The 27,175-nt window shown below is 39.7% G+C and overlaps 1 protein-coding gene across 5 annotated transcripts in view; it reads right to left on the bottom strand.

Moving 5' to 3' along the window:
* The window catches only part of EPB41L4B (erythrocyte membrane protein band 4.1 like 4B), a 359,971-nt gene that overhangs the window by 150,538 nt on the left and 182,258 nt on the right, over positions 1-27,175 (bottom strand). For 4 of the 5 annotated variants that reach the window (XM_075212804.1, XM_075212805.1, XM_075212808.1 and 1 more), the window contains 2 exons: positions 22,872-22,905; positions 21,259-21,323 (listed from right to left, as the gene is read on the bottom strand). In XM_075212804.1, the coding sequence (XP_075068905.1) occupies positions 21,259-21,323; positions 22,872-22,905 (99 nt within the window). Of the gene's footprint in view, positions 1-4,756; positions 7,138-21,258; positions 21,324-22,871; positions 22,906-27,175 lie in introns of those variants that run through there. The other variant, XM_075212807.1, reaches the window with a different exon arrangement.

The raw sequence follows: 27,175 nt of genomic DNA, 5'->3' as shown, positions 1-27,175 counted from the left end.
CTTCCTCACAAAGGCTTATTGTATCAGAAATACACCTCAGAAATAATGCATTTCCTCTAGCAAAGTTAAAACAAACACATTTCTTCCCCTGGTCTCAGAAATAAAGATATCTCCTTTACAAACATGCACACACTATCAAAAATAAGTACATTTGCAATTCTATAAATAAGCACCCTGTGTTATTTCCTTTAAATAAATTTATACCAGAAGTTATTTATAAGTGATCCAGTCACACTCAGTGAATGCAAGTTCATTCAATTAATCTTCAAATGAAAAGATCACATCTGGCAGCCTACGATTTCAGGTGCAGAATGGAGGAGTGAGTGGGCGTATGCACGAAGTTACTGTACGGTAAGGGCATGTGCATGCCCAAATTACATGCATTTTTTTTTAAAAGCACATTAGGTTTGTTTTGCGTACCTTAATGAATCAGGCCCTTAGAGTTTAATAGTGTGACAATGTATTTTATATGAAATGTAGTGTACCTTTAAGAATGCTTCACATTTTAATATGCTCAGGGACATATGTATATATTTTAGAATTTGCAAAAAGTTTTGCAGAGGATGTTAGAAGCAGAAGTAAAGATGGCATTTGTAGAATTAGCTAATTACAAATAATGTGCTACCTTCAAACTTCTTGGAAAATTGCACCATAAGTACAACTGCAGGCTTATTAGGAAACTGATCTTGTGATTCATCAACTGTTTTTGCACATGAACAGGTTCTTCAGAAGTACTATAAAAATGTGTGACCTGGTATGCATTAAACAGAGCAGATTCTATACAGAAGAGATGGTGTTGTGTATATTCTATTCTCCTATCGATCGTAATGCATGCATGCAGGAAGATTTCCTTTTATTGTGTATAAGCTCGGCATCAATCTACGGATAGCATACGTTGGATGACATTTCTTTGGAGGTCCCACCGAGATGGTTAGCGCCCAGTGACCCATAGAATGATCGTCGAATCAGAGAGGGACACAGATGAATAAATCGTGGTCAGCAATTTTCTGCTGCCTCTGTCTTTCTACAGTCCAGCCTGGTCTGTGCGTCACTGTTCATGAACCATAAAAGCCAATCAGAGGAAAAAACTTTAATATTCATTTTGTTTAAGGTATGTTTTACATATTATCTGTTGTTCTTTGAAAATTTGATTGTCAAAGTTTAATGTCATTGCATTGGAATCTATAAGATACACAATTTGATAAGCAATTTTTTGGGACCCAGGTACGGGTCCAGATTGTATTGTTGTTTCAAGTCATAAGGAATTTTGACTAGGTCATAAGGTATTTTGACCATGGGAAATAATAGTACAGAATCTGATGTTCCAGGAATGCCTTTGGACATAATAGAATATATCCATGGCAAGAAGTTTTGTGTAGGAATGGATGAATTGTTTAAGAAGTTTGGTTTGACCAAAGATGGTAGTTTTGATCCAAGATACAACACATGAAGAGTGTGTCAAAATATATTGATAAACATAACTTAAGAGAAAAATGTGAAATGTAGCTGTAAACCATGGAGGAATTGATTTATGAACCTGAATGTGCAGAAATGGCAGATGTGAGTAAAGGAATTGACATGTGTGGATGGAGTAACTAGAGTGTTGCAAGTGGTAATGTGACAATACCAAAAGGGGTATTGAGATCAAACCCCAAGAGATTGTTTAAGGTGCCACAGGAAAGTTAAGAGATCTGTAAAATTGAAATATATGTGGAGCTGTAAATTTGAGGCAAGTCTGAATTATTGTAGAGTAAAGAAATGTTTAAAATGTGGAATGCTGCAAAATTAAGGACCCAGACAGGAAGTGTAAATATTGTGACTAGCATTATTTGTTTTGTGAATCTGTCATTAAAACGAGTTAAAAACAATTTTTTACTGATGGGTTACTTGCTAGTCACATGTATAGAAAAAATAGTTTAATGGTTATTAAGTAACTTGAGCATTTGCATAAGGCAGACTTATAACAAAATTACCTTCCCTGTAACAGGTACTTTTGATGTTGAAATTCAAAGTCATATAATTTGTGCATTGTAAATGTATTTAAATAGGAGAAACATTGTGCAGTGTATGTGTGATGCTGCGCAGCTGAGGGACTGGAATCTTCCCTTCCCCCTTATTCTGTGTAAAAGATTCAGTGTGTGAAGAAAGGAAGGGTGGTTATGGGTTTGTACATCACCTATTAATATTTATGCAACCAGATCTATTTATATATATTTTTCTATATATGTTCAAACATGCTCTTTTTTGTTTTGCAACTAGTGCACTATCGTTTTCTTTTGTTTTTTTCCATCATGCCTGTTGGATTGTTGTGCAATCACCAGTACTCAGATTTATTCACTAATTACTTAATTACTCCATTGCCTCTTGGCTGATTGGCACATCCGGATCTCTTTAAAAACTGGCTAGGAAGACCAGTTGGACATTACTATCCCTGAGGAAGCCCACTGGCCATTGCCACCGGGCAAAACGCGTTGGCGACTGTCCCTCAACTCAGTTTTATTCAACTTACTAGCATGCTAGCATCTTACATTACCATATACAGACATCCACATCGGAGACCAGCCTGTAGCGTGTATGCGCTCATCCGTAGTGGCACTACCGCTTCCCCTGTTTAGCCTCAACTTTATGAGAAAGAGAGAGACTACGTTGGGGATTAGGAGGACTACATTTGGATCATCACCACCTATATTCTGCTGGGTACCTGTCCATTATTGGAGGCATTTTGATATCCATACATTTAATCTCAACACGAAGATATCCCGCAGCGTGCACACGCTATTTGAGCGGGATCATTTTTTCTTTCAACAAGAAGGAGAGGATTTCCCTTTAGGAACTAGAAGAACTTTCTTCCTCATTCTTGTTTTAAAAATTGGCATTCTGCTGGGTGCTTTTTATCATTAAAATCAACGTTATATCTAACCTCATCAGCACAGACTCTGGGACCGCTACTAAGTGCCTGTCTGCATTATATACAGCCAGACATCCCTGCTTCATGTGAGTAACGGCTACCAATTTCATTTTTGCTTGCATTTTTCATCATCACCAACATTTTTATTTTACAACTCTGGACATTATATTTCCTTACATTCCCTTTTTGCAGTTCATATCAATTGTCATTTCATATTTTAGTAGCTTGCAAGTGCACTCTAACCATATTTTCAATCACACTGAGTTTATAGTGTTTTTTACCATTATCATTGTTTTCGGCAGTGTCAATTGATGCATGTTAATTGTTTAACACATCTAAGCTGTCTCGTTCCGGCCGGAGCGTATTGTGGACCTATCCATATTAAATTGATATATCTTTCCTTTACAAGCGCCCAGAACCTGACTATTTTTATAAGACTGTAAATAATGTTTAAATAGTGTCAGTTGAAAACACTGTCAAAATCTCTGCCGCGGAGCATCTCCAGAATGTCTATGAGACACACCGCGGCTAATTGAATTCCTGCCTAAATCTGGTTAAATGGGGGGGCAGTGGCCCAAGTATAGGGTGTCTATGGAGAATGCTCCAATGTTTCTTCAATTAATATGATTTTCCTTTCATTTACATTATATACAGTAATGAAAGGTATCAAGCTTCTATCCATTTATTTCCTCTTATTTTTATACATCAAGACAGGGGTGGCCAACCCGTGGCTCTAGAGCATGCGGCTCTTTGATCTCTGTGGCTCCTCATTACGAGCATCATGAAGCATAATGCTTCACCGACAGATCAGAAAATGTTCAGCTTCTCAAATGACAGCCACATCACATGACCTTCTCTTTACAACGCAGGGAGGTCAGAGTGTCACAGTCAATCACGGAAGGAGTAGGAGAGCATGTAGTGTTCTCTCCGTCCTTCCTCTGCACGGGATCCAGCTGCTAAGTGTGGGCAGAGCAATAGGTAAGTAAGGGGTATGTGTGATCTGATTGTATGTGAAGAGATATGATTGACATGTATGGGGCATGTTGTGGGGCTTATTGGCATGTATGGGGCATTTCTTGGTCATGTGGGTAGATTTGATGGCATGTGGAGAGGTCTGATGATGTGTATGTAAAAGGCATGTGTAAAAGGGTTGAGCTGCATGTTGGCCATTTATGACTTTTTGTTTTGTTTTTTTAAATCCCCACTACAACAGTTTCCTCCATAGCGACTGTGGATACAGAAACAGGACGAGCTCCTGTGAAGAGAGTGTAAGTACCTTTTGAACACTCCTCCTTCTGGACACAGCAGCGAAGGTAAGAGCTGTGCTGATTTCATGATTATTTTTGGCAATGTTAGATATATTCTTTTTCGTTTAATTAGGTAGTGTAAATTGTTATATTTTCAATATATATGTGTGCAGTATGTGTGTGCATATGCACACATATATAAAAGGTAAAGTTAATTTTTTGCGATATCTAGAGATATTTTTTGGCTCTAGGTCTCTGACCAGTTGTCCAGCCATCCATCAAGAGGTTACTACAATCAGCTTGTCTTGTTTTATCCAGAGGAAAAAAAAAAACTGAGGTACTATAAACTTTCAGCAGTAATAGTATAAAGCAGTACACATGTACAATGCATTTCAGTGCAGTAATCTGAGAAGCAGAGTGTGTCACTGGCTAAGTGACATACTTATGACACAAGCATGCTACTGGAATCACTACTGACTTAAGCAAGCTTATATACTACTTTGTGACATAAGTTCTCTCTAAGTAAATAGTGAATGAGAATGTAATGAAGGAACCCTTTAGTATTACACCCCCATAACATAAATAAGAATGGAATGCTGCGCATTTTCAAACAGTTTCATGTTTATTTGTACCTAGCACATACAATGAAGATTTACACAAAGTTGATGGAAACTCTTTTGTAAACAAATATATTTTAATATATGTATGCGACTGAAAACACAAGGGGCAGAAACATCCTCTTAACAGAACGCTGTTTTCTCAAGAACAAAGTTAAACAAAAAAAAATAGCCGCACTGTTCTAAAACAACAGCACTTGAGAATAGAAACAACTTATTAAATCTACTGTATATGTCATAGTATGAAGCGCAAGGATTTGGTTGCAAAGCCGACATTGCGTACCTAGTTAAATTTGCTTAAGTTTTCTTCATTCAGATGACTTTATTTACGCTGTACATGCTCTCCATCTGTGCAATTGTGTCATATCCAAGGAGAATGCAAATAACTCTGAATCATAATATAAAACCTTTGGTAACAATACAGAAAAAAAAGCCAGAAAATGTAAAACAATTAATTTACTCATTTTCAAGGGGCTATGCACATGCCAACAAATTGAAGTCATCTGAAGATGGACATCCCCTTTAAAATGTCATACAGGCATATACACCACTTATGTGATCATATTTCTAAATGTGAAATTACACAAAGGCAGAAATGGCACTAATCAATTGATATACAAAATTATCAAGTTATCAAAATGAAAGCTACCAGTTTTTGGTTTAAACACCATAAAGCCCATAACTTTACAGTACATATCAAATATTTACAGTATGATAAAAAATCCTTACTAGAATCCATCAAGAAATAAATTTGCTTTGCTTTGATAATTACATAAAAAATGTACATCTTAAGGGCACCATTGGTACAATTCCTGATGTCCCAGCAGCAGGTACTATTTCAACCAATTCCGTAAGCTTCTTTGCAGAACAGCATAAAAAAATGATAGTACATTTCCTATTATGTCTTAAATAACATTTCCAGACGCACAGTTTGTGGACAGTTCATATCCCTCCAGGATAAAGGGAAAAAAAATATTCCTTTTACACCCCAAGACTCCATTAGGATTAGGAATCAAAATTATATTAACATAATTCAGTTAAAAAAAACAAAACATAGTATTGAAAATTTCCATCCCAATCAAAGTTAGGTTATTTGTGCAAAATGGTTCAATATATGATAGGGGGTGATTTAACAACAAAGTAAAAGACTTGTATCATTTTTATATATTATATTAAAATGATCATGGTTCAGAAATAAGATATTTATCAGCAGCTAGTGTGAACCTGTGTAACAAGGACATTAGGAATGCTGTGTTTAGCCACTATATATGCTGGCACATAACAGGCAAAGTAAGTGCAGAGTTTTTATAAACACAAATACTGCAGGCAGCTCATGCATTAGCATATTTGTGCTTGAGTGTCAGGAACACCACGTAGTTCAGGTAGACAAAGGAGATACGTATCCAGGTTAGAGTTGGAATTGGTGTGGTGCTTCATTATGTAATAAGGCTGATTTACTTGTTTCTGTGACACCACTAAAAAAATCAATTTAATCTAATTAGCGAATACATAGATATATTTCAGACAACTCCACATGTATTGATCCTGCCTGTTAGAGATATCTTGTGGAGAAAATCATATTGTAAATGGTCATAAAATTATTATCCAATGTTTGATGTTATTCAACTATTTTTGGCCAACATAAAGTTATATAAATAATGTCAACTTCTGCCATAATCCATTCCATAATATATATTTCATAACCCTAAAATCAATTTAGTAGTAGTAAAGAGTCACAACGAAAAGTTACATCCTTGTCAAATGGAGGAGATTAATTTTGGTTTATCTGGGTTTTACATTATTTGAAAAAAATACCAAAGGTCTAGATCAACCCATCACTGTACCATAGATTTGTCTAAGAAGCAGCAAATCCCATATCTTCAATGCAGCCATTACAGAATTAAAAAAAAAATCAAGTCATCTTAAATATTACACTAAATATTCCTCATGGTATGTTATAGCCATTTATACACCCATCCATTTGTTTTTTTTAATGTAGTATGTGGATAAATTTGTCCAAAATGCAATTGTGTGAAAATCATACATTTAGCACAAGACATTCGAGTACTTTGCTATCTGAGAGATCAATGTTGACAGTTTAGATTGTAGTTGATTTGTACTTTAAACAATACTTGGATGCAAATAATGATGAACAGACAGGTGAATTCATGAATGCAATGGATATCTGTGATGATTGTTGAAATTAGTCTATATTTCTCAAAGAGTTGTCATAAGTTTGTCTTGATATATTATGCTTTGAATGCCTCCCAAATTCTTCTGGTTCTGATCTTGAATGTATCGTACGTTTCTGCCATCTCCAGTTGAAGCTGGTTTCCATAACGCCCTGTCGTCATGAGAAAACGGCCTTCACCGTTTGCACAGTTATTGGTTAGTGAAAATGTAACTATTAAAAACAAAAACTTATAAATATGAATGATCAACTAGAAATTTGTAATGAGCTTAAATAACATCTCCACATAAAAAAGCCAAAAATATTTTGGGTGCAGTTCAGTGAATTGTGATGGATAAGAGGGGAGTCTACATTACAGCTAAGTAGAACCATGTTTTCTAACTGGTCTCCCAAAGTATCAAAACAGTCCAGTGACACTCTTCTCTCTGCTACTACCAATGCTCTTTTACCGGCAGCAGTGTTTATACCCCTTCTATGAATGTTTTGTATTCATGCCAAAGAAAAATAATGAGAGACTGGTAACAACAACATCACTGAGTAGCAAAGGAGTGTCCATCAGACTGTCCGAGCCATTTTGGAACTACAGGATTGTGGGGGAACATTGCTTAGTATATTATAAGTAACTGAATTCCACCAAAGACTAAATAAGGAATGTTATTTTAATGAATACAAGAAACATATATATGTACTAAAATGTGCATTATAATAAATATGTAGTAAACTAGATGAAATGGGAAAGATGGAAAAACACTACGGACCCGAGTCATAAAGGACAGCAAGACAAAAAAAAGCAGTAAATTTGATCCTGGGCAAACCATGTTACAATGTAAGGGGTGCAAATTAGTTTATTATTTTGCATGTAAGGAAAATACTGGCTGCTTTTTCATGCAGCACACAAATACTTGATAGCTTTATTGTTACACTGAAATTTAAAGTCGATCTAGGACATGCCCTAACTCAACTATAAATCTTTCCCCACATTTTAATTTTACCTTCCCCTCTAATGCAACATGGTTTTGCCAAGGTGCAAAGATACTCTTTTTTTTGCTTTGCTCTCCTTAAATCACACAGGCTCTACATGCAGAGCTGGATTAAGGCTTTGAGGGGGCCTGGGGCACTTAAGAAAGGGGGGCCCCTAAGATCTAAAATTAAGAGCATAGTGTCATCATGCACGAGAGTGTGTTACAAGTAGGTGGTGAATATTAAATAGATAAATAAATATTCATTTTATGATAGAATTGGTTTGATTAACATGTATCCAAACATAATAGTGAAAAAATAAAAAAGGTTTTATATATTATATGTTTCTATACATACACACACACACATTTATACTATAACACAAAGGCACACATTATATATATATATATATATATACACACATATACACATACATACACACACACACACACACACACACACACACACACACACAGTTAACCCGTGCATGATACTCATGCATTCTAGTCAAATCAAGCTACTTAAGGTGTTAGAAAGGTTCTTGTCATGCATTTGGGCCTAGCCCAGGCCTCCTCAGGGGAAGAGCGTTACTTCCCGACGCAAGCGCCCTTTTTTAACGTGGTTTTGTCCACGTCACCACCTCATCATTTTTCTCCATCACCTCATCCTTCATCTTCATCGCCACATCCTTCATCAAGCTACTTAAGGTGTTAAAAACTCCCCACTGTCACCCCCGGCAACCACTCCCAACTGTCACTTCTCCTTCAAGAAATATATAGGTCAGTGTATAACTCTGCCCAGCAGGTGGCGCTGCAGCTTGTTTTTTTTTTTTCCCACATACACCACTAGGCATTTATATAGTGTATATATATATATATATATATATATATATATATATATATATATATATATATATATATATATATATATATATATATTTTAATACATATATATATTAATACAGGTACTTGTAAATTGTACAGACACCTCTGTATAAAACGCATGTAATATAACGCCATTGGGTATAAGGCTATTAGCATTGACACATCCTGCATTACATCACCTACAGGCCACAGTATGACACTTACTCCCAGAGGGCTCGCCTAGGTTGTCTGCACAAGAAAAATCATTGCTTACAGAAACTAAAATACTGTACATTAAAACAATCATCAAAACCCCACATTAAAATGGGTATTGACACCGCACATTAAAACTAGCAATGATACCGCAAATTAAAAATACCGTTAATAACGCACACTAAAACTAGTAATGAAACTGCACATTAAAAACTAACAAACAATAAATATATATATATATATATATATATATATACATATATACACACACACACACACACACACACACACACACACAGTAACTATGGTACAGGAGCCTCTATTTTATTAATCATCATTAAAGTCATTATCGAAGCCCGCCACTTACATTAAAGCCTTAATTAGAATTATATATATATATATATATATATGTTTGAAATATTTAATCAAGCAATAAACATGCTAAACATGCTATGAAAGGTCCTCTTGATATATATATTTATTTATATATGTGCCCAGTGAAACTGTGACGACTCACCTGCTCATGTGATGTCTTGGAGGAGCTGCTGCTGCTGAGCATGCACAGCAGCTCCATTTCGGCTCTTGTAGACAGTACAGCAGCCACGGTGCTGCTGTACTACTGACAAAGATTTAGAGATAGTAACAATCGTCATTTGCGGCTGCGGGGGCCTGTTGACGCATGTGCATCTCTATGTGCACACTGAGCGATGCACACACGGAGTGTGAGCATGCATCAGGAGGCCCCCGCAGCCACAACTGACAGGTGAGGTGAAGCGGGCGGCGGGGGCCCTTGTAGATGGGGGAGCCCGGGGCACGTGCCCCCCCCTTAATCCGGCCATGCCTACATGTATAATATATTTTAAAACATGCAAAGCCCAGACATCTAAAATTGTGCTTATCCAGACAAGACAAATACTCATTGACTTTAAACAGCTCTGATAGTTTAGATTTGCAAACATAAAAATATAGTCCCTTTTGCTTAACCTTGCTACAGTTAATGACATGTAAATGTGTAAAACAAACACTGAGTGCCTGTAACTGTGTTAGAACAATCCAGAATGTTGGCAAAGGGCAGAAACGGAAATTTTTAGTTAGGAGGAGACTTCGTACAAAATCCTAAATCACACATTGGCCTGGCAAAAATGCAACTACTTCTACTTGCTACTACTATATGCAACTAATTAAGATATGTTTTGAAAAGCACCAACAACCCAAATAAAGAACATGTACAAATAGAAACAGCAATACAATACACCAGTAGGCAGTGGGCTCCGTATGCATGGGGTCTGGGGGAGAGTCAGGGGAGTCCACAGTATTCTCATGTTTAGAGAGATGTGGATCAGGAATAGAATAGGATAGTCATTTCATTGGTTTAACTATGTCCACTCATTTCTTTTTAATTCATGTTGCTCCACTGCTAAGAGTATCTGCAAGAGGTTTTCTTGCTGCCTTGAGGTCTATGGCCATGTCATAGAGATGTCCATAGAAAAACAGAAGCACTATTCTGTAGTGAGCATTATTGCTCATGAATGCTGAAGACAATGTTGAAACTGAGCACTTTCTCACAAGCATTTGCTTTGCATGCGTACAGGTCCATTCGCTTACATTATTTTTTGGAGTATTAACGCATGCTTCATAGGCTTTAATAGTACATCTTGAACTTGTAAAAATGAATGCCAATCAGTATGAGCCAATATGGCTAAATTGCAACACTCTACTCCTCAGTTTCTCTGCACCTAAGGCTTAACAAGTTTGCAGAATGTTGGAACAAAGTAGAAAAATAAAATAAAAATATATAATCTAGGCAGCCAACCAGTTTTGTTGTAGTGAGAGAAATCTATTATGTTTTCAGCAACAATAAAAAATGCTAGTTGAAAGTTCCAGCACACCCAGAAAAGTTTAATATTTTCAATAGATGTTTATTTTCCAACACAACACAGCAGAAATGTTCTCAAAATAATTTGCAAATCATTGGATTATTAATTGGTTCTATGAATTAAAAAATTGTATCAAGGCCCTTGTACACACACACACACACACACACACACACTATAAAAGATCCATTTAAAATTAATTCTCATTATTTAGAGAAAACATGCTGTGTCACTTTTTCCTCTTTAAAGAAAAATAGTAATTAATTCAGTCTATAATATACATACATATAGAAACATAGAATTGGACGGCAGATAAGAACCGCTTGGCCATCTAGTCTGCCCATTTTTTTTTAAATTAACCTATGGTAACCTCAAATACTATTTGGTACGTTAATCTTTGTAAGAATATCCTTATGACTATCCCAGGAATGTTTAAATTGCTCTGCTGTATTAGCCTCTACTACCTCTGATGGGAGTCTATTCCACTTATCCACTACCTTTTCTGTGAAGTAGTTTCTCCTCAAATTTCCTCTTAACCTACTTCGCTCCAGTTTCAGTGCATGTACTTGTGTTAGAATACCTCTTCCTTTGAAGAATGTTTACCTCCTGTACTTTGTTAGAAACTTCCAAATATATCAAGGGTTTTATAATGTCCCCCCCTTTCCCTTGTTTGCTCCAACCTATACATATTAAGATCTTTTAGTCTTTCCAGGTAAGCCTTGTGCTGTAGGACATAGACCATTTTAGTTACCCTTCTTTGTACAGTCTATAATGTATTTATATTAGAGATGCTCGGGCTCGGTTCCTTGGAAACCAAACACAACCGAACTTAGGGGATCCGAGGCTCGGTACTTTCGCGCTTTTTCGGAATCGAAAACGAGGCAAAACGTCAACGTGACGTCGTCGGATCTCGGATCTTGTGAGTTTTGGAATCTATAAATACCGCCTTCCACGGCAATCTAGCGCCATTTGAGAAAGGGATACAGAAGGGGTAGCATAGAGCATAGAGCATTTGGGCAGGCAAATAGATAGAATTGAAAGAGGAGGGTGGTAGCAGTGTTAAAGAAAGTAATCAGTGACATTCAGAAGAGTTCCATAGCTCCAGTGTTAAATCTAATTGCAGAAAAATACAAATGCTAGTGCTGCTGGCAGGTTTGGTGTAATTCTGCAGTCCAATTTTACTGTGTTATATAGGTAACACACAGAAAGGAGAGATCCATTGGTAATTCTCATTGCAGAAATACAAAAAAATTAGTCCTTGCAGACTTTTCTTCTAAATTTGCACCAATAAGTGTAGGGTGTTATCCAAATGGATTCACAGCAGTACACAGAAGAGCAGGAGCAGCAAGCAGCTGCTGCCACCAGTCCTGATGATAGTAATCCCTGTACATCATCTGGTAAAGCCTATGTAAAAATACATAGTCTTTTTAAGTCAGGGAAAAAAACATTAAAAAAACACCTTTTACCATGTTGAAGAAAAAAAAAACTGTAATCCAGGGAAAGTTATCTGCCAGAAAGAAAAAAAATTGCCAACATGCCATTCTACACACGCAGTGGCAAAGAAAGAATGAGGTCTTCGCCTTTCTCTATGAGTGCGAGATCTAAAAATGTTACTGAGGCATCTTCTTGAAAGGTCACTCGTGACCAAGCAAGACCAAGTAATTCGGACTCCAACAGTGGTGCACAAATACTTTTACGAGTAAAATCCGAGCTGGTAAGGCATTACAGGAAAATGCTCAGATTCAGAAATGACACCAATCCCTGAGGAGAGTCCATCCACGAGTGCTATGTGTAATCGTGACCATTCTGATAGTGTACCTGTGACAGGATGGACCGCCTATGCCACCCTGTCTGTTGTTGCTGGGAATCGGCTGGGTTTACTTTGCCACAGTTCCCTTTTGTTATCCTAAATGCGCCCTCTTGCTGCAGTAGGAGGGGCTTATAACGCAGCTACCACTTAACTCCTTTATGGTGCTCAGAACCAAGTTCCTTCTGGTTAACTGTCACTGCTAGTGTACTCCTGTGCTGGTACACTTGAGTTGCTGTGGTTGTATCCTCCCTGGCCTATCACACTGACCAGAGCTGCAGGTAGCATTCAGAGCGGTGGTACTGGAAAAGCTTGGGTCCAAACCTCAGTATCAGCCAGAGAACGGATTAGATTTTTGGGTCTAATCGGCAGGTCACAGGATTACAGCGAGATTGAAGAAGTTGTCAAGCAGGTCTTTGAAGCAGAGTGATGTTTATTGCTCAAGTGTCCTGACAAGGACAGTCCCACTGATTTAAGGTATCAGTGGTCAGGTCAGATGGAACATCAGAAGGATACATTTCAGTGTACAAGTCAGTGCATTTATACCTTTCAGACACATGCTATTTTTAGCATCAGGATATACTCTATTTACACAAACTTAGATTTACATGCATTGCAAAGCCACTACTATTTATACTTGGCTATGAAATTCTTAAAACCCTTGCTGTGATTTCCTGTATCTTATTTCAGAAGCAGGAGACCCGCTAGCAAGTCAAAAGGTCTGACTGGCATGAATACTTCAGACAGTCACCGAATACCCATTCCCACAGAACAAAAAATCCAAAACAAGCCACTTCCCCATATCACAATACACCAAAGGCTTGGTAAACACAGGCTCATTGTATCAGATATATACATCAGAAATAGGCATATCCTATAGCAAGGTTAGACAAGAAACAATATTCTTCCCCTGGTCTCAGAAATAACGATTTCCTATCTCACAATATCAAAAAATAAGTGCACGTGCAAATACATAAATAAGTGCCCTGCGCTATTTGCTTTAAATACATTTTTACCAAAAGTTATTTAATAATGATCCAGTCACAGTACCCATGAAGAAGGCCCCTTTCAGCAGTTTTGCTGATGTGTTTCTGAACAGCCCGATTGTAGCCGTTGATACACCAATTGAGGATGCAACTTTGGAATTGGAACAGGATGATGGGGGTATTTGTGTAGCCGACGAGGACACTAATGAGGATGTTGATGAGGATGATGTTGTTTGTGTAAGTCCAGCACCAGTGGAAGCAGTTCTGGCACGTGATAAGAAGAAGGCCATTGTCATGCCTGGACATAAGCCCAAAAAAGCCTCTTCTTATGTGTGGAATTACTTCTACCCAAATCCTGCCAACAGTTGTCTAGCCATTTGTAGTGTATGTAAAGCCACAGTCATTCACCATCTAGGAACCTCATCCATGTTACGCCATTTGACGCGAGTTCATGGCAAGGTGTTGGGAAAATCAGTTAGTTATGCTAAAAAAATAACAACAAGCAGTCCATCATCAGCTAAGACCCTGCTCTTGCCTACTTCCCGACGCCTGCAATCTACACCAACAATACCGTCCTCATCAATATCCTCAGTAGCGATCGGAGTTTGTCCTGCATCCAAGTTGCTAAGGCTAGATGACTCCTGCACTATGCTTGATTCCTCAGAAGAATTCTTGAGCGTTCGTCCCACTGCTGCTGCTGCTGGGGATGAATCTTCATCCCAGAAGCAGAACTAGAAGAAGACTACTAGTTTACAACCATTGACTGTTAAACAATCCTTTGCAAGAGGAAGCAAGTATGAAAGCTGTCACCCATTCGCAAAGTAGATCACAGACACCATGGCGACTATGCTCGTATTAGATCTGCGTCCAATATCCACTATTAATGCAGCTGGTTTTAGAAAGTTACTTGAGGTCTTGTGTCTTAGTTACCAAATTCCATCACGACACCATTTCAGTAGAAAAACTATTCCTCACCACTACCAGAAGGTTCGTAAAAAATGTTATTTTTGTTAGGAACCCCTCCAGCCGGCACAACACAACCCGGAGTCTACTCTGCCAATCAGGTGTTCCCTGGAGCCCCTGATGGTGGGGATAGACTGGGCTGCAGACTGACAGAGGGTCGTATAGTGTGTACCGGCTGGGGAGAACCCAGGCAAGCGGAGTGAGGTCCACGCAGAGGTCAAGGGCCAGCAGCAGGTAGCAATTTCAATAACAAGCCGGGGTCAAGGGTCACAAGCAGACAGGAAAAAACAGTAAACAGGCCAGAGGTCAGGGTCACGAGATACACTAGCAAAGTCCAAATCCAAGCCAAGGGTCATACACGGGAGGTCAGCAGAAGTTAAATAGACAGGGACACGCACAGAGCAGATCAGCAGACTGGGAAGCAGAAGCTATAACCGGCAATGAGGCAGCAGACCTCATTGCCTTAAGTACTGAAGCAGACCAATGAGAGCCCAGCTCTCCAAATGCACACAGGCTGTCCCAATTAGCCCGCAGGCTTGCCCCGTTGTTGCGCACGCGCCCGGCTTCCCTGTAATGCCGGGACGCGGCGCTGGAGAGAAGAGCGTCTTGCCGTTGCTACGGCAACGGCCGACGAGCCCCCGGAAGTGATGTCCAGGTCGCTATAGCGACGGCCGGGACGGAGGTAGGGGAGTCTCGGCGGCTGAGCACCGCCGCGGCTCGTAACAATTATTGGGCTGCAAAATGCCATTCTACCCACTGTACACTTAACCACAGGTATGTGGACAAGCGGAAGTGGGCACACTAAAGATTATATGACTGCGACAGCCCACTGGGTTGGTGATTCGCCTTCACCAGCAGGAACAGCAGCAGCATGTACCCAAGTACGTCACATTTGTCAGAGGCAGGCTACTCTGTGTATCACCGACTTCACTAAGAGGCATACAGCAGACAATCTGTTTAAAAACCTAAGGGATGTCATTGCAACATAGCTTAGCTCGCTTGGACTCTCCTCAGGATATGTCATTTCTGATAATGCCGCCAATATTGTCAGAGCATTACAGCTGTGTGAATTGCATCACATTCCTTTTTTGCTCACACAATAAACTTGATGGTGCAGAGCTTTTTAAAAAATGACAGGGAAGTGCAGGAGATGCTGTCTGTGGCCCGTAAAATATCTGGACATTTCCTGCATTCGGCAACAGCATATAGGAAATTGCAGCAGCTGCAAGAGCAATTTAATTTGCCTTGCCACCAACTGAAGCAAGAGGTGGTGACAAGGTGGAATTCCACCCTGTATATGTGTCACGAAGAAGGTATCAGCACCTGCAAGTATTGGCACAACTACACAAGGAGGCGCGGAGTCTAACACGCCGCCGGTATTCACCAGGGACCCCCGCAACGAGGTTTGGACTTTGCGGCCAACGACGTGCAAGTCGCGGCCCTCCCAGGTAGCTACTTGCGAGATGGCAGAGATATTTGTGGTCGTACAGGCAGAGTCAGGAACCCAGCGGGCAGATAAGGTACCGAATCAGGAGGCGAAGAGGAGTCAGCAGGCCGAGGTCAAACCGGAGAATACAGTGCAGGACAAAAGGGAGATCCAAAAGCGAGGTCAGAGGAAGCCAGGTCGGTAACAGGAGAAGACAGGTAATATGAGTAGATTTATATATGAAGCTGGAATGCTGGAGGCTAGATAACTAGTTGCTCTGGCACCCTAGTGGTGTCAGAGCAGTTTATTTAAAGGAAGTGGCCAGCCCTCATTGGTGGGCAGTGGGTCGGCGGTCAGACGCGCTGACCGCCGACAGGAAGTCCAGCAGCGCGTCCCGACGGGCGCGCATGCGCACCACGCCGCCGGAAGAAGCGTCCCCGTTGCTTGGCAACGGGGCGCTCAGCCGGAAGCAGACGCCCGTCCCTGCATATGGAGGAGGAGCAGGGACGGCGTCTGATAATATGCTCTTGCATATGGAGGTACAGAGAAAAGCCACCCAGACTTACTCCACAAGCCATGACATTGGGAAAGGAGGGGGGGGGGGAATGTATTTTAGTCAAGCGCAGTGGAGAATACTTACCGTGTTGTGCAAGGTGCTGAAACCATTTGAAGTAGTCATCTGTGAAGTGAGTTCAGACACTGCGAGCTTGAGTCAAGTTATTCCCTTAAATAGATTTTTGGAGAAGCAGCTTGAGAAACTGAAGGAGGAGATTAAACAAAGTAATTCCGCTAAGTATGTCGGACTTGTAGATCAAGTACTTTATTCCCTTTGCTAGGATCCAAGAGTTATCAAAATCTTGAAAATTGGATCACTACATTTTGGCAACTGTGCTAGATCCTCGGTCTAAGACCTATGTCTTCTCTTTGTTTCCAACTAACCCAGATCTGAAGAGATGCAAGGAGCTCCTGGTGAGCAAGAGGACAGCTCAAGTGTTACGTGACAGGACGGCGTCTCCTCCTTCAGTTTCTCACTCAACTGCTGCTAGGAAAAAACTTAGCTTTCCCAAGACACCCAGGGATGATGCAGATAACTTTGCCTCAAATTTAGACATCTGGTCTGGTCTAAAAGAATTGACCAAAAAACGTGACACCTCTGCCGTGACTCCACCTGATCCTACTATCAGCATCCAAAGGATGGTGGAGGATTATTTTCATGACAGCATAGAAATAGACACATCAGACAGTCCCTTTAGATACTGGGAGGAAAAAATTTTGGAGACCCATGTACCAACTCGCTTTTCACTGCCTAAGCTGCCCACCCTCCAGTGTGTACTCGGAAAGAGTTTTCAGCACAGCCGGGAACCTTGTCAGCGATCGGCGTTGAAGGCTACTTCATCAAATGTGGAAAAGATGATATTCATAAAAATGAACTTCAAGTTCCACGAGGAAGGCCTTCCCACCAATTACTTCAAAATACTGAGACTTCTGTAACGGTGGATGCCAATGTGTCCTAGATGTGCTAGGAACTGCCGTGTGTTTGAGTCATTGCTCTGTCGCTTAGCATCCAGCCAGGTCGCTGCAGTATTTGTCCGAAAGTGTATGAAAATGATAATGTGACCTGTGAGGTGGTAAAAATGGACTGCAAATGACTTGAAATTAGTGTTTGTGAGGTTAATAATAATGAAGGATCCAAAAAAAGAGGAAAATTATATGATTTTAGCATATTTTAGCAATTTTTCTAAAAATACAAAAATACACATCCAAAACCACAACACACGAGGGTGGTTTTGCCAAAACCAAAACACAAAGCTAATCCAGATCCAAAACCAAAACCACTTGACGGGGGTCAGTGAGCATCTCTAATTTATAATAGAGATGCTTCTGGAGATATGGCCTCCAGAATTGAACAGACTATGTTAGATTAGGCCGTACCAATGACCTATACAGTGCCATTATTACTTCTTTCTTTTTGCTACTATACAACCAAGCAAATGCCTTGACTTCCTCATTGCTTTGATACATTGCATATCTACCTTTAAAGTACCTGAAATAATGACTCCTAGATCACTTCTCAGTAGTTTCCATTATAGTTCCATTAATGCTATATTTAGTCTGAGTTTTTAGACCCAAGTGCATGATTTTGCATTTTTAGTAACCACTCTTGACCATTCCTGTAGTCTATCTAGATCATCAATAATTTGTTTTACCCCTACTGGTGTGTCTAGCATGTTGCATATCTTTGTGTCATCTGCAAAAATGCATACTTTCACTTCAATAATATTTGCAATGTCACCAATAAAGATATTAAAAACCACTGGTCCAAGTACAGATCATTGGGGTACTCTCCACTGATAACCTTTCCCTCCTGTGAATACACTCCATTTATTATAACTCTCTGATTTCTATCCTACAACCATGCTCTTATCAATTCAACCATCTTCGAATCCAATCACAAGCTTTCAAGTTTATTTAACAGTCTGCGATGTAGGACAGTGTCAAAGGCCTTACTGAAATCCAGATAAGCTACATCTACGGCTCCCTCTTGATCTATTACTTTAGACACCCAGAAAAAAGTCAATAGGATTTGTTTGACATGATCTCCCCCAGTAAATCCATGCTGTTTGGAATACTGTAAGTTACTGGATCTGACATATTCTGCAACTCTTTCTTTTAAGAGTGTTTCCATCAATTTCCCTACTACAGATGTAAGGCTCACAGGTCTGTAGTTACTTCTTCCTTGCTTCCACTTTTATGTAGTGGGACTACATTTGCTCTTTTCCAGTCCTCTGGAATTACTGCTGTAGCTAGTGACTGATTGAATAATTCTGTTAATGGTGCTACCAGCACCCCTTTAAGCTCTTTTAGTATCCTTGAATGTATTCCATCTAGCCCCAATGATTTTTACACTTTCATTTTTGAGAGTTCTGTTAGGACCTTCTCCTCTATAAATGTACTTTTTATCTACCTCATGTTTATGAGTATACTTGCTTACCTGCTCTTTCTGTAGTCAACATGAGCAAAAATAATTATTAAGATGACCTGCTATTTCCTTGTTTCCTTCAACAAGACTCTCACTCTCTGTCTTTAGTCTTATTATTCCTCCTTTTGTTTTTCTTCTTTCACTTATATACCCAAGATAAGTTTTGCCCCCTTTGCGTACTGACTGGGCCATTTTCTCTTCAGCTTGTGACTTTGCACACCTGAGTACCTTTGACGCCTTCTGTCTAACAAGATATACCTCTGTCTTCATTATCCTGAGTCTGGTTTATATTTCCTAATGGACATGTTTTTACTTTCACTATACTTGCTACTTCTTTTTCAAACCATACTAGCTTCCTCTTCCTTGTTCTTTTCTTAATTGATACAAAGGCCTGTTGCTTTAAGTATTGCACTTTTAAATTTTCCCCACTTCTCCTGCATTCCTTTCAAGTTCTTCCACTCTGCCAAAGAGTCACTTACACATTTTCCCATCTCTACAGAGTCAGCCTTCATAAAATCTAACACCTTTTTGTGCAGTATGAGTCGGTCTCTGTCTTTATACTAAACCCTACTTCTTGATGATCACTGGATCCCACCCACATTTACACCAGATATTCTGTCACCATTTGTAAGAATTAAGTCTAATATTGTGTCTTTGCGAGTGGGCTCCCTCTCCATTTGCTTGAGGGATGATCCCTGCAAGGAATTCAGAATGTCCCTACTTGAAGTGAAACTTGCAAAAGACTCCTCTCAGTTCAAATCAGGTAGATTAAAGTCTCCCATGATTATTATCTCTCCTTTTAACGTCATTTTATTGATTTCCTGCAATAAGTTCCTATCCAGTTCCTCTTCTCGACCTGGTGGTCTATAGGTCACCCCAGTACGAAGAATAGCCTTATCCCCTGTTTCTAAGGTCACCCTTAAGGGCCTCTTTTTCTTATTCAATACTTTGTATTAAAGTAGTATATCTGCTTTTTTCCCCCCACATACATTGCTACCCCTCCTCTGATTCTTCCCACTCTGTGTTTCCTAAATAAACTATATGTCATATAGCTATGCCACAATATCCAGATCATCCTTTGTCATTACAGCAATTCGTTCTGGGATTTCATTTCCTAAGCTCCTAGCATTTGCACATATAGCTCTAAGAGTTTTGTGCATCTTCTATTCTCATCTTTAATGTTTATCTCTCTGTTTATTTTGTTTTGGTCTGCATGGTCTTCTGCAACTGTGGATATGTTTCCTGTTCCCGTAGCCTGCAGAAAAGATACCTCTTGGTTGGGGGAGCAGATTGTTCTCCTTGAAGATGGATGGAAGCCGTGACTTTCGTATAGGCCCCTATCTTGCCATATGGCATGACTATGGTCTATTAATCCAAATCTCTCCTCATAACACCACTTCCTTAGTCACACATTGAAGTTTTTAATGCATATCAGTATCTGGCAAATGGTGGTTACAGTGGAAGAGATCCCCTCTCCCTCTATGTACACCAGGATTCCCTGTCTTTATACCTTTAAAGATGACAACACAGTATTGTTTTCCGGATTTTCCTTCCAAATGTCTCAGTTTATCAATTTTCCCTTTATACATTTTAATTTTTATTAATTTTGGCTTTTTTCACTGGGAAAAATAAATTCGATGTATTTTAGTGTTGCATTTTGTGTTTTGCAACCACTTTTGATGCATTAGGTTTTACCTATAGAATCTGTACGTACTAGTATCGCATTTTAGAATGCACTGATGTAATAATGCTATTTTTTTTTTTAGTTCTCACTTGACAATACCCAAAATCAATGTTTGCCGCACCCAAGTTATTTTATTTAAAATGTCTTATAAATTTACATCTATCTACCTGCCTTATCTCCAGCAATGGCACAGTGATTTGAATTCAATCCAGTTTATTGTTAGAAAGTCCCTTTATAATTCCAAGTTTCATTTAGATGTTAGTACTCCAATATAACACTGTCAACTAAATTGTATATCATATTATCTTTCAAATATTCTAAAACAATATATATATATATATATTTATCTATATCCTAATTCATCCATTATAATTCATCAACAGTTAAACAATGACTTGCTAGGCCCTTCTTCCTTCCATATACTAAATACACTTAAGTATTCTCCCCTATATGCCCTGTTTAATGCCCCAATATGCTTCCATGAAGCAGTGTACAAACATTGTTAAAATCTTTGTAAAAGAAGCGAAGAAATTACCAACCTGACATTTGAAGTTGTGTGAGGGTGCCAGTGCTGTTGACTGTGTGTATTTGGAAGGTATTGTTGCTAAAAATAAATAAATAAATTACAAAACGTTTTTTGATCTCACAAATAATGCATATTATCTGCATATATTTATCTGATCTAAATCAATGTTTTATACTATACTAAATTTAATCAGCTTGATTATCTCTGCAGACATTTGTCATAATAAAACCAAAAAACAACTCATTAGGAGGGTGTTTGTTTCACACATATGCGACAAGAATCACTTTGGAACACTATCTGCAAAGAGCACTCTAAAGAATGCCAGGTACTTTGGACCTAACCACAGGAGCACAGAGCTCCAATTAGCACCAGTACCCCATATTCTGGCAGGACTGGGAAAGAATTGATAAGTCACCGAGCACAGAATGTGAATATTAAAAAAAATAAAAAAATATATATTTTTTTCAATGGCAATGGGTAATTATCCTTTGATTAGAGGCCCAGCACTAGCTAGGTGACCAACAATATTTATATTATTAAGCAGCTTGGTGAGTTGCTCAGCTTCTTTTGCTTTTGATAGCACTCCTCTTTTCTTACCACTTGACCTCCTTATCACTAAATAAATGATGCCCGACTAAAGCTAGGTACACACTACAGAATTTTCCGCCAACTTTTTATGCTAATCGATTTTACATGCGATCGATGTACCTATCGCTCCGTCCATGGACTGCACACATTAGCCTTGTTTAGGATGATAAATGGAAGAGCGGACGTCCCATTAGCGACTTTTTACAGCCATGTTGTCGTGAGCAATGACTGTAATTTCGTACTCACTGTTGTGGATCGGTCGGAAGTTTATACACACTACACAAAGGAAACGAGATTGGAATGAAAATATTAAACGGTACGACCAACCAAATGAGGCGACAATCGTCCATTTGGGCAGACTTTTGACCATCGTGTCACTGCACACACTGACCCGACTTTTCAACAAGCGGTCGTATGTCGGCTGATTTAGCCGATTATTGGACGAAAACCGTGTAATGTGTACCTAGCTTTACTCACTGCTCTTTGCAAGGCTGTCCATTTATTTAGTTTACTACCACTAAGAAAATAGTCACAGAGGAGCGATAACAGTAAATACTGCTTAAGAAAACATCAGAATCAAGTGTTTTTAAACACATTTCACCCCTCACCCCCACTTTTAACTGTTTATCTGTAAAATCTACGATCTTTAGTACTTATTTCAATGCTCATTTATTAATCATGTAGCCACATGGTTTACATACAATGCTAAAGAATTAGGGGACTATTTATGACCCATCATATTTTCCTCACATTATACTTATTGCACTGATAAGAAATTATGTAATGTGCTTATTTATTAACATTGTTCAGCTGGGACAGTAGCTCGGATAGGAATTGCGATCACTTTTTTAACAAGTTCTAATGGCCTCTGCAGAATTTGTGATGGGGAGTTGCAAGAAGCCTGCCGGGGAGGGATCTGAAGATCCCTCTCATGCAATGCTCTCCCCATAAAGCTAGAACATTTAACACCATCTTCAGATGGCGGGAACTGTTGGGGTCAAGCGCTAGACAACACTACAGGGTAAAATGAAATCTTACCTGGTAGTTCTGTATTTCAGGAGTATTTTTAGTACTATAAAGAGAAAATGAAAATATCATGTTAGTAAAAATATTGCACAACTATGGAGGTGAACTTTTGTAAATCGACAGTGTAGCAAAACTATGACTTCAATGCATGTTACCAGACAAACAATATGTTAAATTACAATCTATAAAATATTAGATAGGTATTAGTAGTACTATATTAGTACACTTCAAAACATCAAATCAACAAGCAAATGACAAATCAAATTTACTCACTTATGGCAAACAAGAAACATATAAAAATATTTTAGAATTCAAATGAGATTGTCCATATTGGCAAATTATTATTTTTTAGATTGTCCGAAAACTAGAATATTGAACAGAAAAGCATTCACACAATGTAAACACATTCAACAGACAGAAATAAGTAGGCCTCCTAGAACAGATTATTCTCTCTCTCTACATTCATAATACTTCTTTGTGATAATTCAAATGTGAACATATTGAACTGCCAATAAAATAAAATATTGTGAAATGGACAACTTGTAAATAATAAATAAGTGTCAATCTAAATTTGTGAAGCACAGTATTTTTTTCACTGGAGGAGTCCTAGCCTGGCTTCACTATCCTTAAGTTGCAGATATGTGTGTATGTGATACATACTCTTTAAAAGTTTGGTGTTGATCGCAATCAATGCATTGCTATGCCAAATGTTATTATTTCTCTATTTGAAACCCAATCTCAAGTCTATGAAATACCCTTAATTTATATTTTACGCAGCAATCATTAATATGCAAGGCTTTTATAAATAGACACAAAGTGGCTAAAAGAAGGAGTAGTTTATGACCTGAACAGACATGAATCAGGCTGACTTAACACACATTGTTACATTGTTAGCACCTTTACACAGAGTTTGCATTTACCATACATTAGTTGACTTTTACACTTCATTATTATTTTACTTCTAGGGAGTATTGTATTAGTAGAAAGACAAAATGGTTTTAATATCTTTTACTAAAGTTACTATCACAAATGTTAGCTTAATTATTTTATTTCTCTCTCAGACATGTATATACACAACAGCTTTTGCAAATAAAAAGTTCAATGTACATGTGGCCGTGTCCCGAGTGCTGGACGCTGCAGCGCTGGCTGGGTAGCACCCAGCGCTGCAGCATATAAGGGGTTAAATGTACATATAAGGGTTGTTCTATAAAGGAATATAAATGTTTAGTGTGTAGGTGCTGCAGCGCCGGTAGTTAACCGGCGTGCAGCACTAGAGGGGTTAACTGCTGGTGCTAGGCCCCGGGAGTGTAACTATATGTATATTCAATGTAAATGTATGTGTGTATAAATAAGAAAACGTACTTACCATATCCCTCGGTCCAGAGGGGGCTGCAGAAGCAGCCCTGGATTCTTCACCACCCAGCAGCCAGCTTCAGTGGCTGCCGGAGGGACTTTCACATTAGCCTCCTGCAATCAAACACCTCCAGGAGGTGCAGCACCTCCTGGGAGTCCCAGGAAGCTAAGTCCCTAGTTGGAGCTCAAAGAGCTTCAACTATCGACAGGGCAGGGACTGCTGCACCAGGATCTGGCTGCTCTCCCCTGGTACTATTTTTGGCCAGGGAGCAGAGCCAGACCCCGGCGCCCAGTCCCTGGAAGTCAGTTTGGGCGGGAGATTTAAAAGATAAATCTCCCACCCCAGATAGAGGCACCAGGGGAGGAGAGTGGGCAGAGCACCTTTAACATTGCAGCTCATGGACAGGGGGAGGGAAGTATACTCCCCCTGCCACTAGCAGCAATGTTAAAGGTGTTAAACCTCTCTAGGTTGATTGACGTGCAGGCTGCATGAATCAACCCAGATTGGTTAAAGAACAGGAGGACGGATTACCTCCTGCTAAGACTAGTCTCCAGATGTTTATAAAAACAGCTGTCACTCACCGGAGTGTGAGTGCCTCCACTCTGGTACGTGGTTCTCCTTCTTCCCCGCTTACACCTGTGTTGAACCGCGGCCGTCCACTATCCTGTCGCACTGCGCATGCGCAGGTCCCTTTAACACCTATACCTGACCACTAATGTGATTGATGGATCAATCACCTCACCCTACTTAAGGCACCTGCAGCCTTGGGTAGTGGCCTGAACTTGGAGTCTCATTCCCAGTGATTCTCTATAGGTGTTCCTGTGAGCTACTCGTGTCTGCAGTTTCCAAGCTGCTTCCAGCTCTACTCGTGTCTGCAGTTTCCAAGCTGCTTCCAGCTCTACTCATCGGCGGTTCCCATACCCGCTACAGCATGTCTACTCAGCTGATCGCTTCTTCAGCTTCCCAGCTGATTCCTGCTCTATTTGGTATGCATAACCACTATTGACTATTATTGTTTACTTGCATACCTATTGAACTATACGTGACTACTGCACTAAGGTACAGTTACCTATGATAGACTGTCTATGCTACATTGCCTGTTTACCCGGACAAGCTTCTCACTCAGCTGCGGTATGCTCTCATCATATTGACTTTGTTGTTACTTGCATATCCGCGCTGACCCGCTTCTCCACGCTGCAGAGCCAGCTACTATATTGATAGACTATTCATTGTACTTACCTAATTGTTTTGTACAAAACTCCTTTCTACTCGCGCTGTTTCCACACAGCTACAGTTTGCCGTTTCCACACCACTCTCCTGCACCTGGACAAGTCCTCATTCCTCCTCACAGCAGTGGTACAACTTGCTACACGCAGACCACTGACTTCCCTGCTACCTACCTACACCTGGACATTCCTCATCACAGCGGTGGTACAACTTGCTATACGCAGACCACCGACTACCCCGCTACCTACCTGCACCAGTACAACTCTTCCCATCACAGCGGTGGTACAACTTGCTATACGCAGACCACCGACTACCCTTCTACCTACCTGCACCAGGACAACCTCCTCATCACTACAGTGGTACAACTTGCTGTTCGCAGACCACTGACTCCTCCACGAGCTACCTTCACCTACTCACGTCCTCTCATCTCGTCTGAAGCTATATCGCTTCTTCTCTACAGTTCCAAGTCGCTGACCTTCCACTATCAACAGCTGCAAGTCATTATATATATATATAATGGGAACAAGCGCTCAAATCCAGAGATAAAAACACACACCCTATCACAAGCAGCACATAGAGAGACTCTCTCCCAAGAGCCCAATGTTAATCTTGTATTAAAATCCTATAGCGCTCAGTGATAGAACATATAACTCTACATTTACAAACTGCATATCAATTAACATATTTCAATGAAAACGTGCACTGGGTGGACCTTGGTTACACCCATGCACTTGCTAACGTACAGTAAATACCCCTTTGGGGTGATCCAGTGTATTGTTTATATTATATATGGACTAAAAGCTGAAGGTAGCGTGGTCCAGAAAATAAAAATAAAAATAAAAATGTACCGTTATAGACTAAAGTCTAGAGGATAATGTTGTTCCACACAATAAATCAGTCCTCCAAGGTCCGTAAAGATGTATCATCCGTTTGGAAGAGCTGTATTCCTGAATAGAAATTCAACCGCCCGATGGTAAGCGCTGCTGGTGATCTCAGTGTCCAATCAAAGAATCGTGAGTAATGCTGGGTAATGTAGTTCATATACGGTAGTAGATCCTCCAGCGTTGGACACTGTGTAATCTCAACCAACGACAGTGCCTTCCCAAAGTGTGCACGGCAACCAAGGAAGACCAAAGCAATGGATCAATATAAAAAACTTTATTGTGACATACAAATTACATCAGTACTTACACTGAGGTTTTGGTCACGATGTTCATAGTACTCCTCTACGCGTTTCGTTCCCATAGGAAACTTTATGACTTCATAAGACATTCTCTACTTTCCTGCTGTTATCATCATTCCAATCATTCACCTAACTGCCCTGAGGTCCGTGGTCAACACTGCCCCTCTGTCAGTTATAACATCAGGTGAAACTCGGGTATAAACTCCTAGTGCCCGTGACAACAGCACTGCTTTGTATTAAAAGTTGCTCTTCTTGTTCCATCTTCCCTGATCACTCAACTAGTGTGAGCAAATAAACATCACTTGCTTCAAAGACCTGCTTGAAAACTTCTCTATGCCGATTCCTGTGACCTACAGATTAGACCCAACTGTAATCCGTTCCCAGCTGTTCTGAGATTTGGACCCAAATTTCCATTACCACCAATCTGCCCGCTACCCAGCAGCTCTGGCCAGTGTGATAGGCCAGGGGGGATCCATCCACAGGAACCCTGATCCATAAGAAGAGGTCAGGGGTACCAGTCCAGGTGTACCAGAAACTGGGTACACTAGCAGC

The sequence above is a fragment of the Mixophyes fleayi genome, chromosome 5, assembly GCF_038048845.1.
Source record: "Mixophyes fleayi isolate aMixFle1 chromosome 5, aMixFle1.hap1, whole genome shotgun sequence".
Classification (NCBI taxonomy): Eukaryota; Metazoa; Chordata; class Amphibia; order Anura; family Limnodynastidae; genus Mixophyes; species Mixophyes fleayi.
Note: the sequence above shows the minus strand (reverse complement) of the source record. Positions and strands in the feature narration are given on the sequence as shown.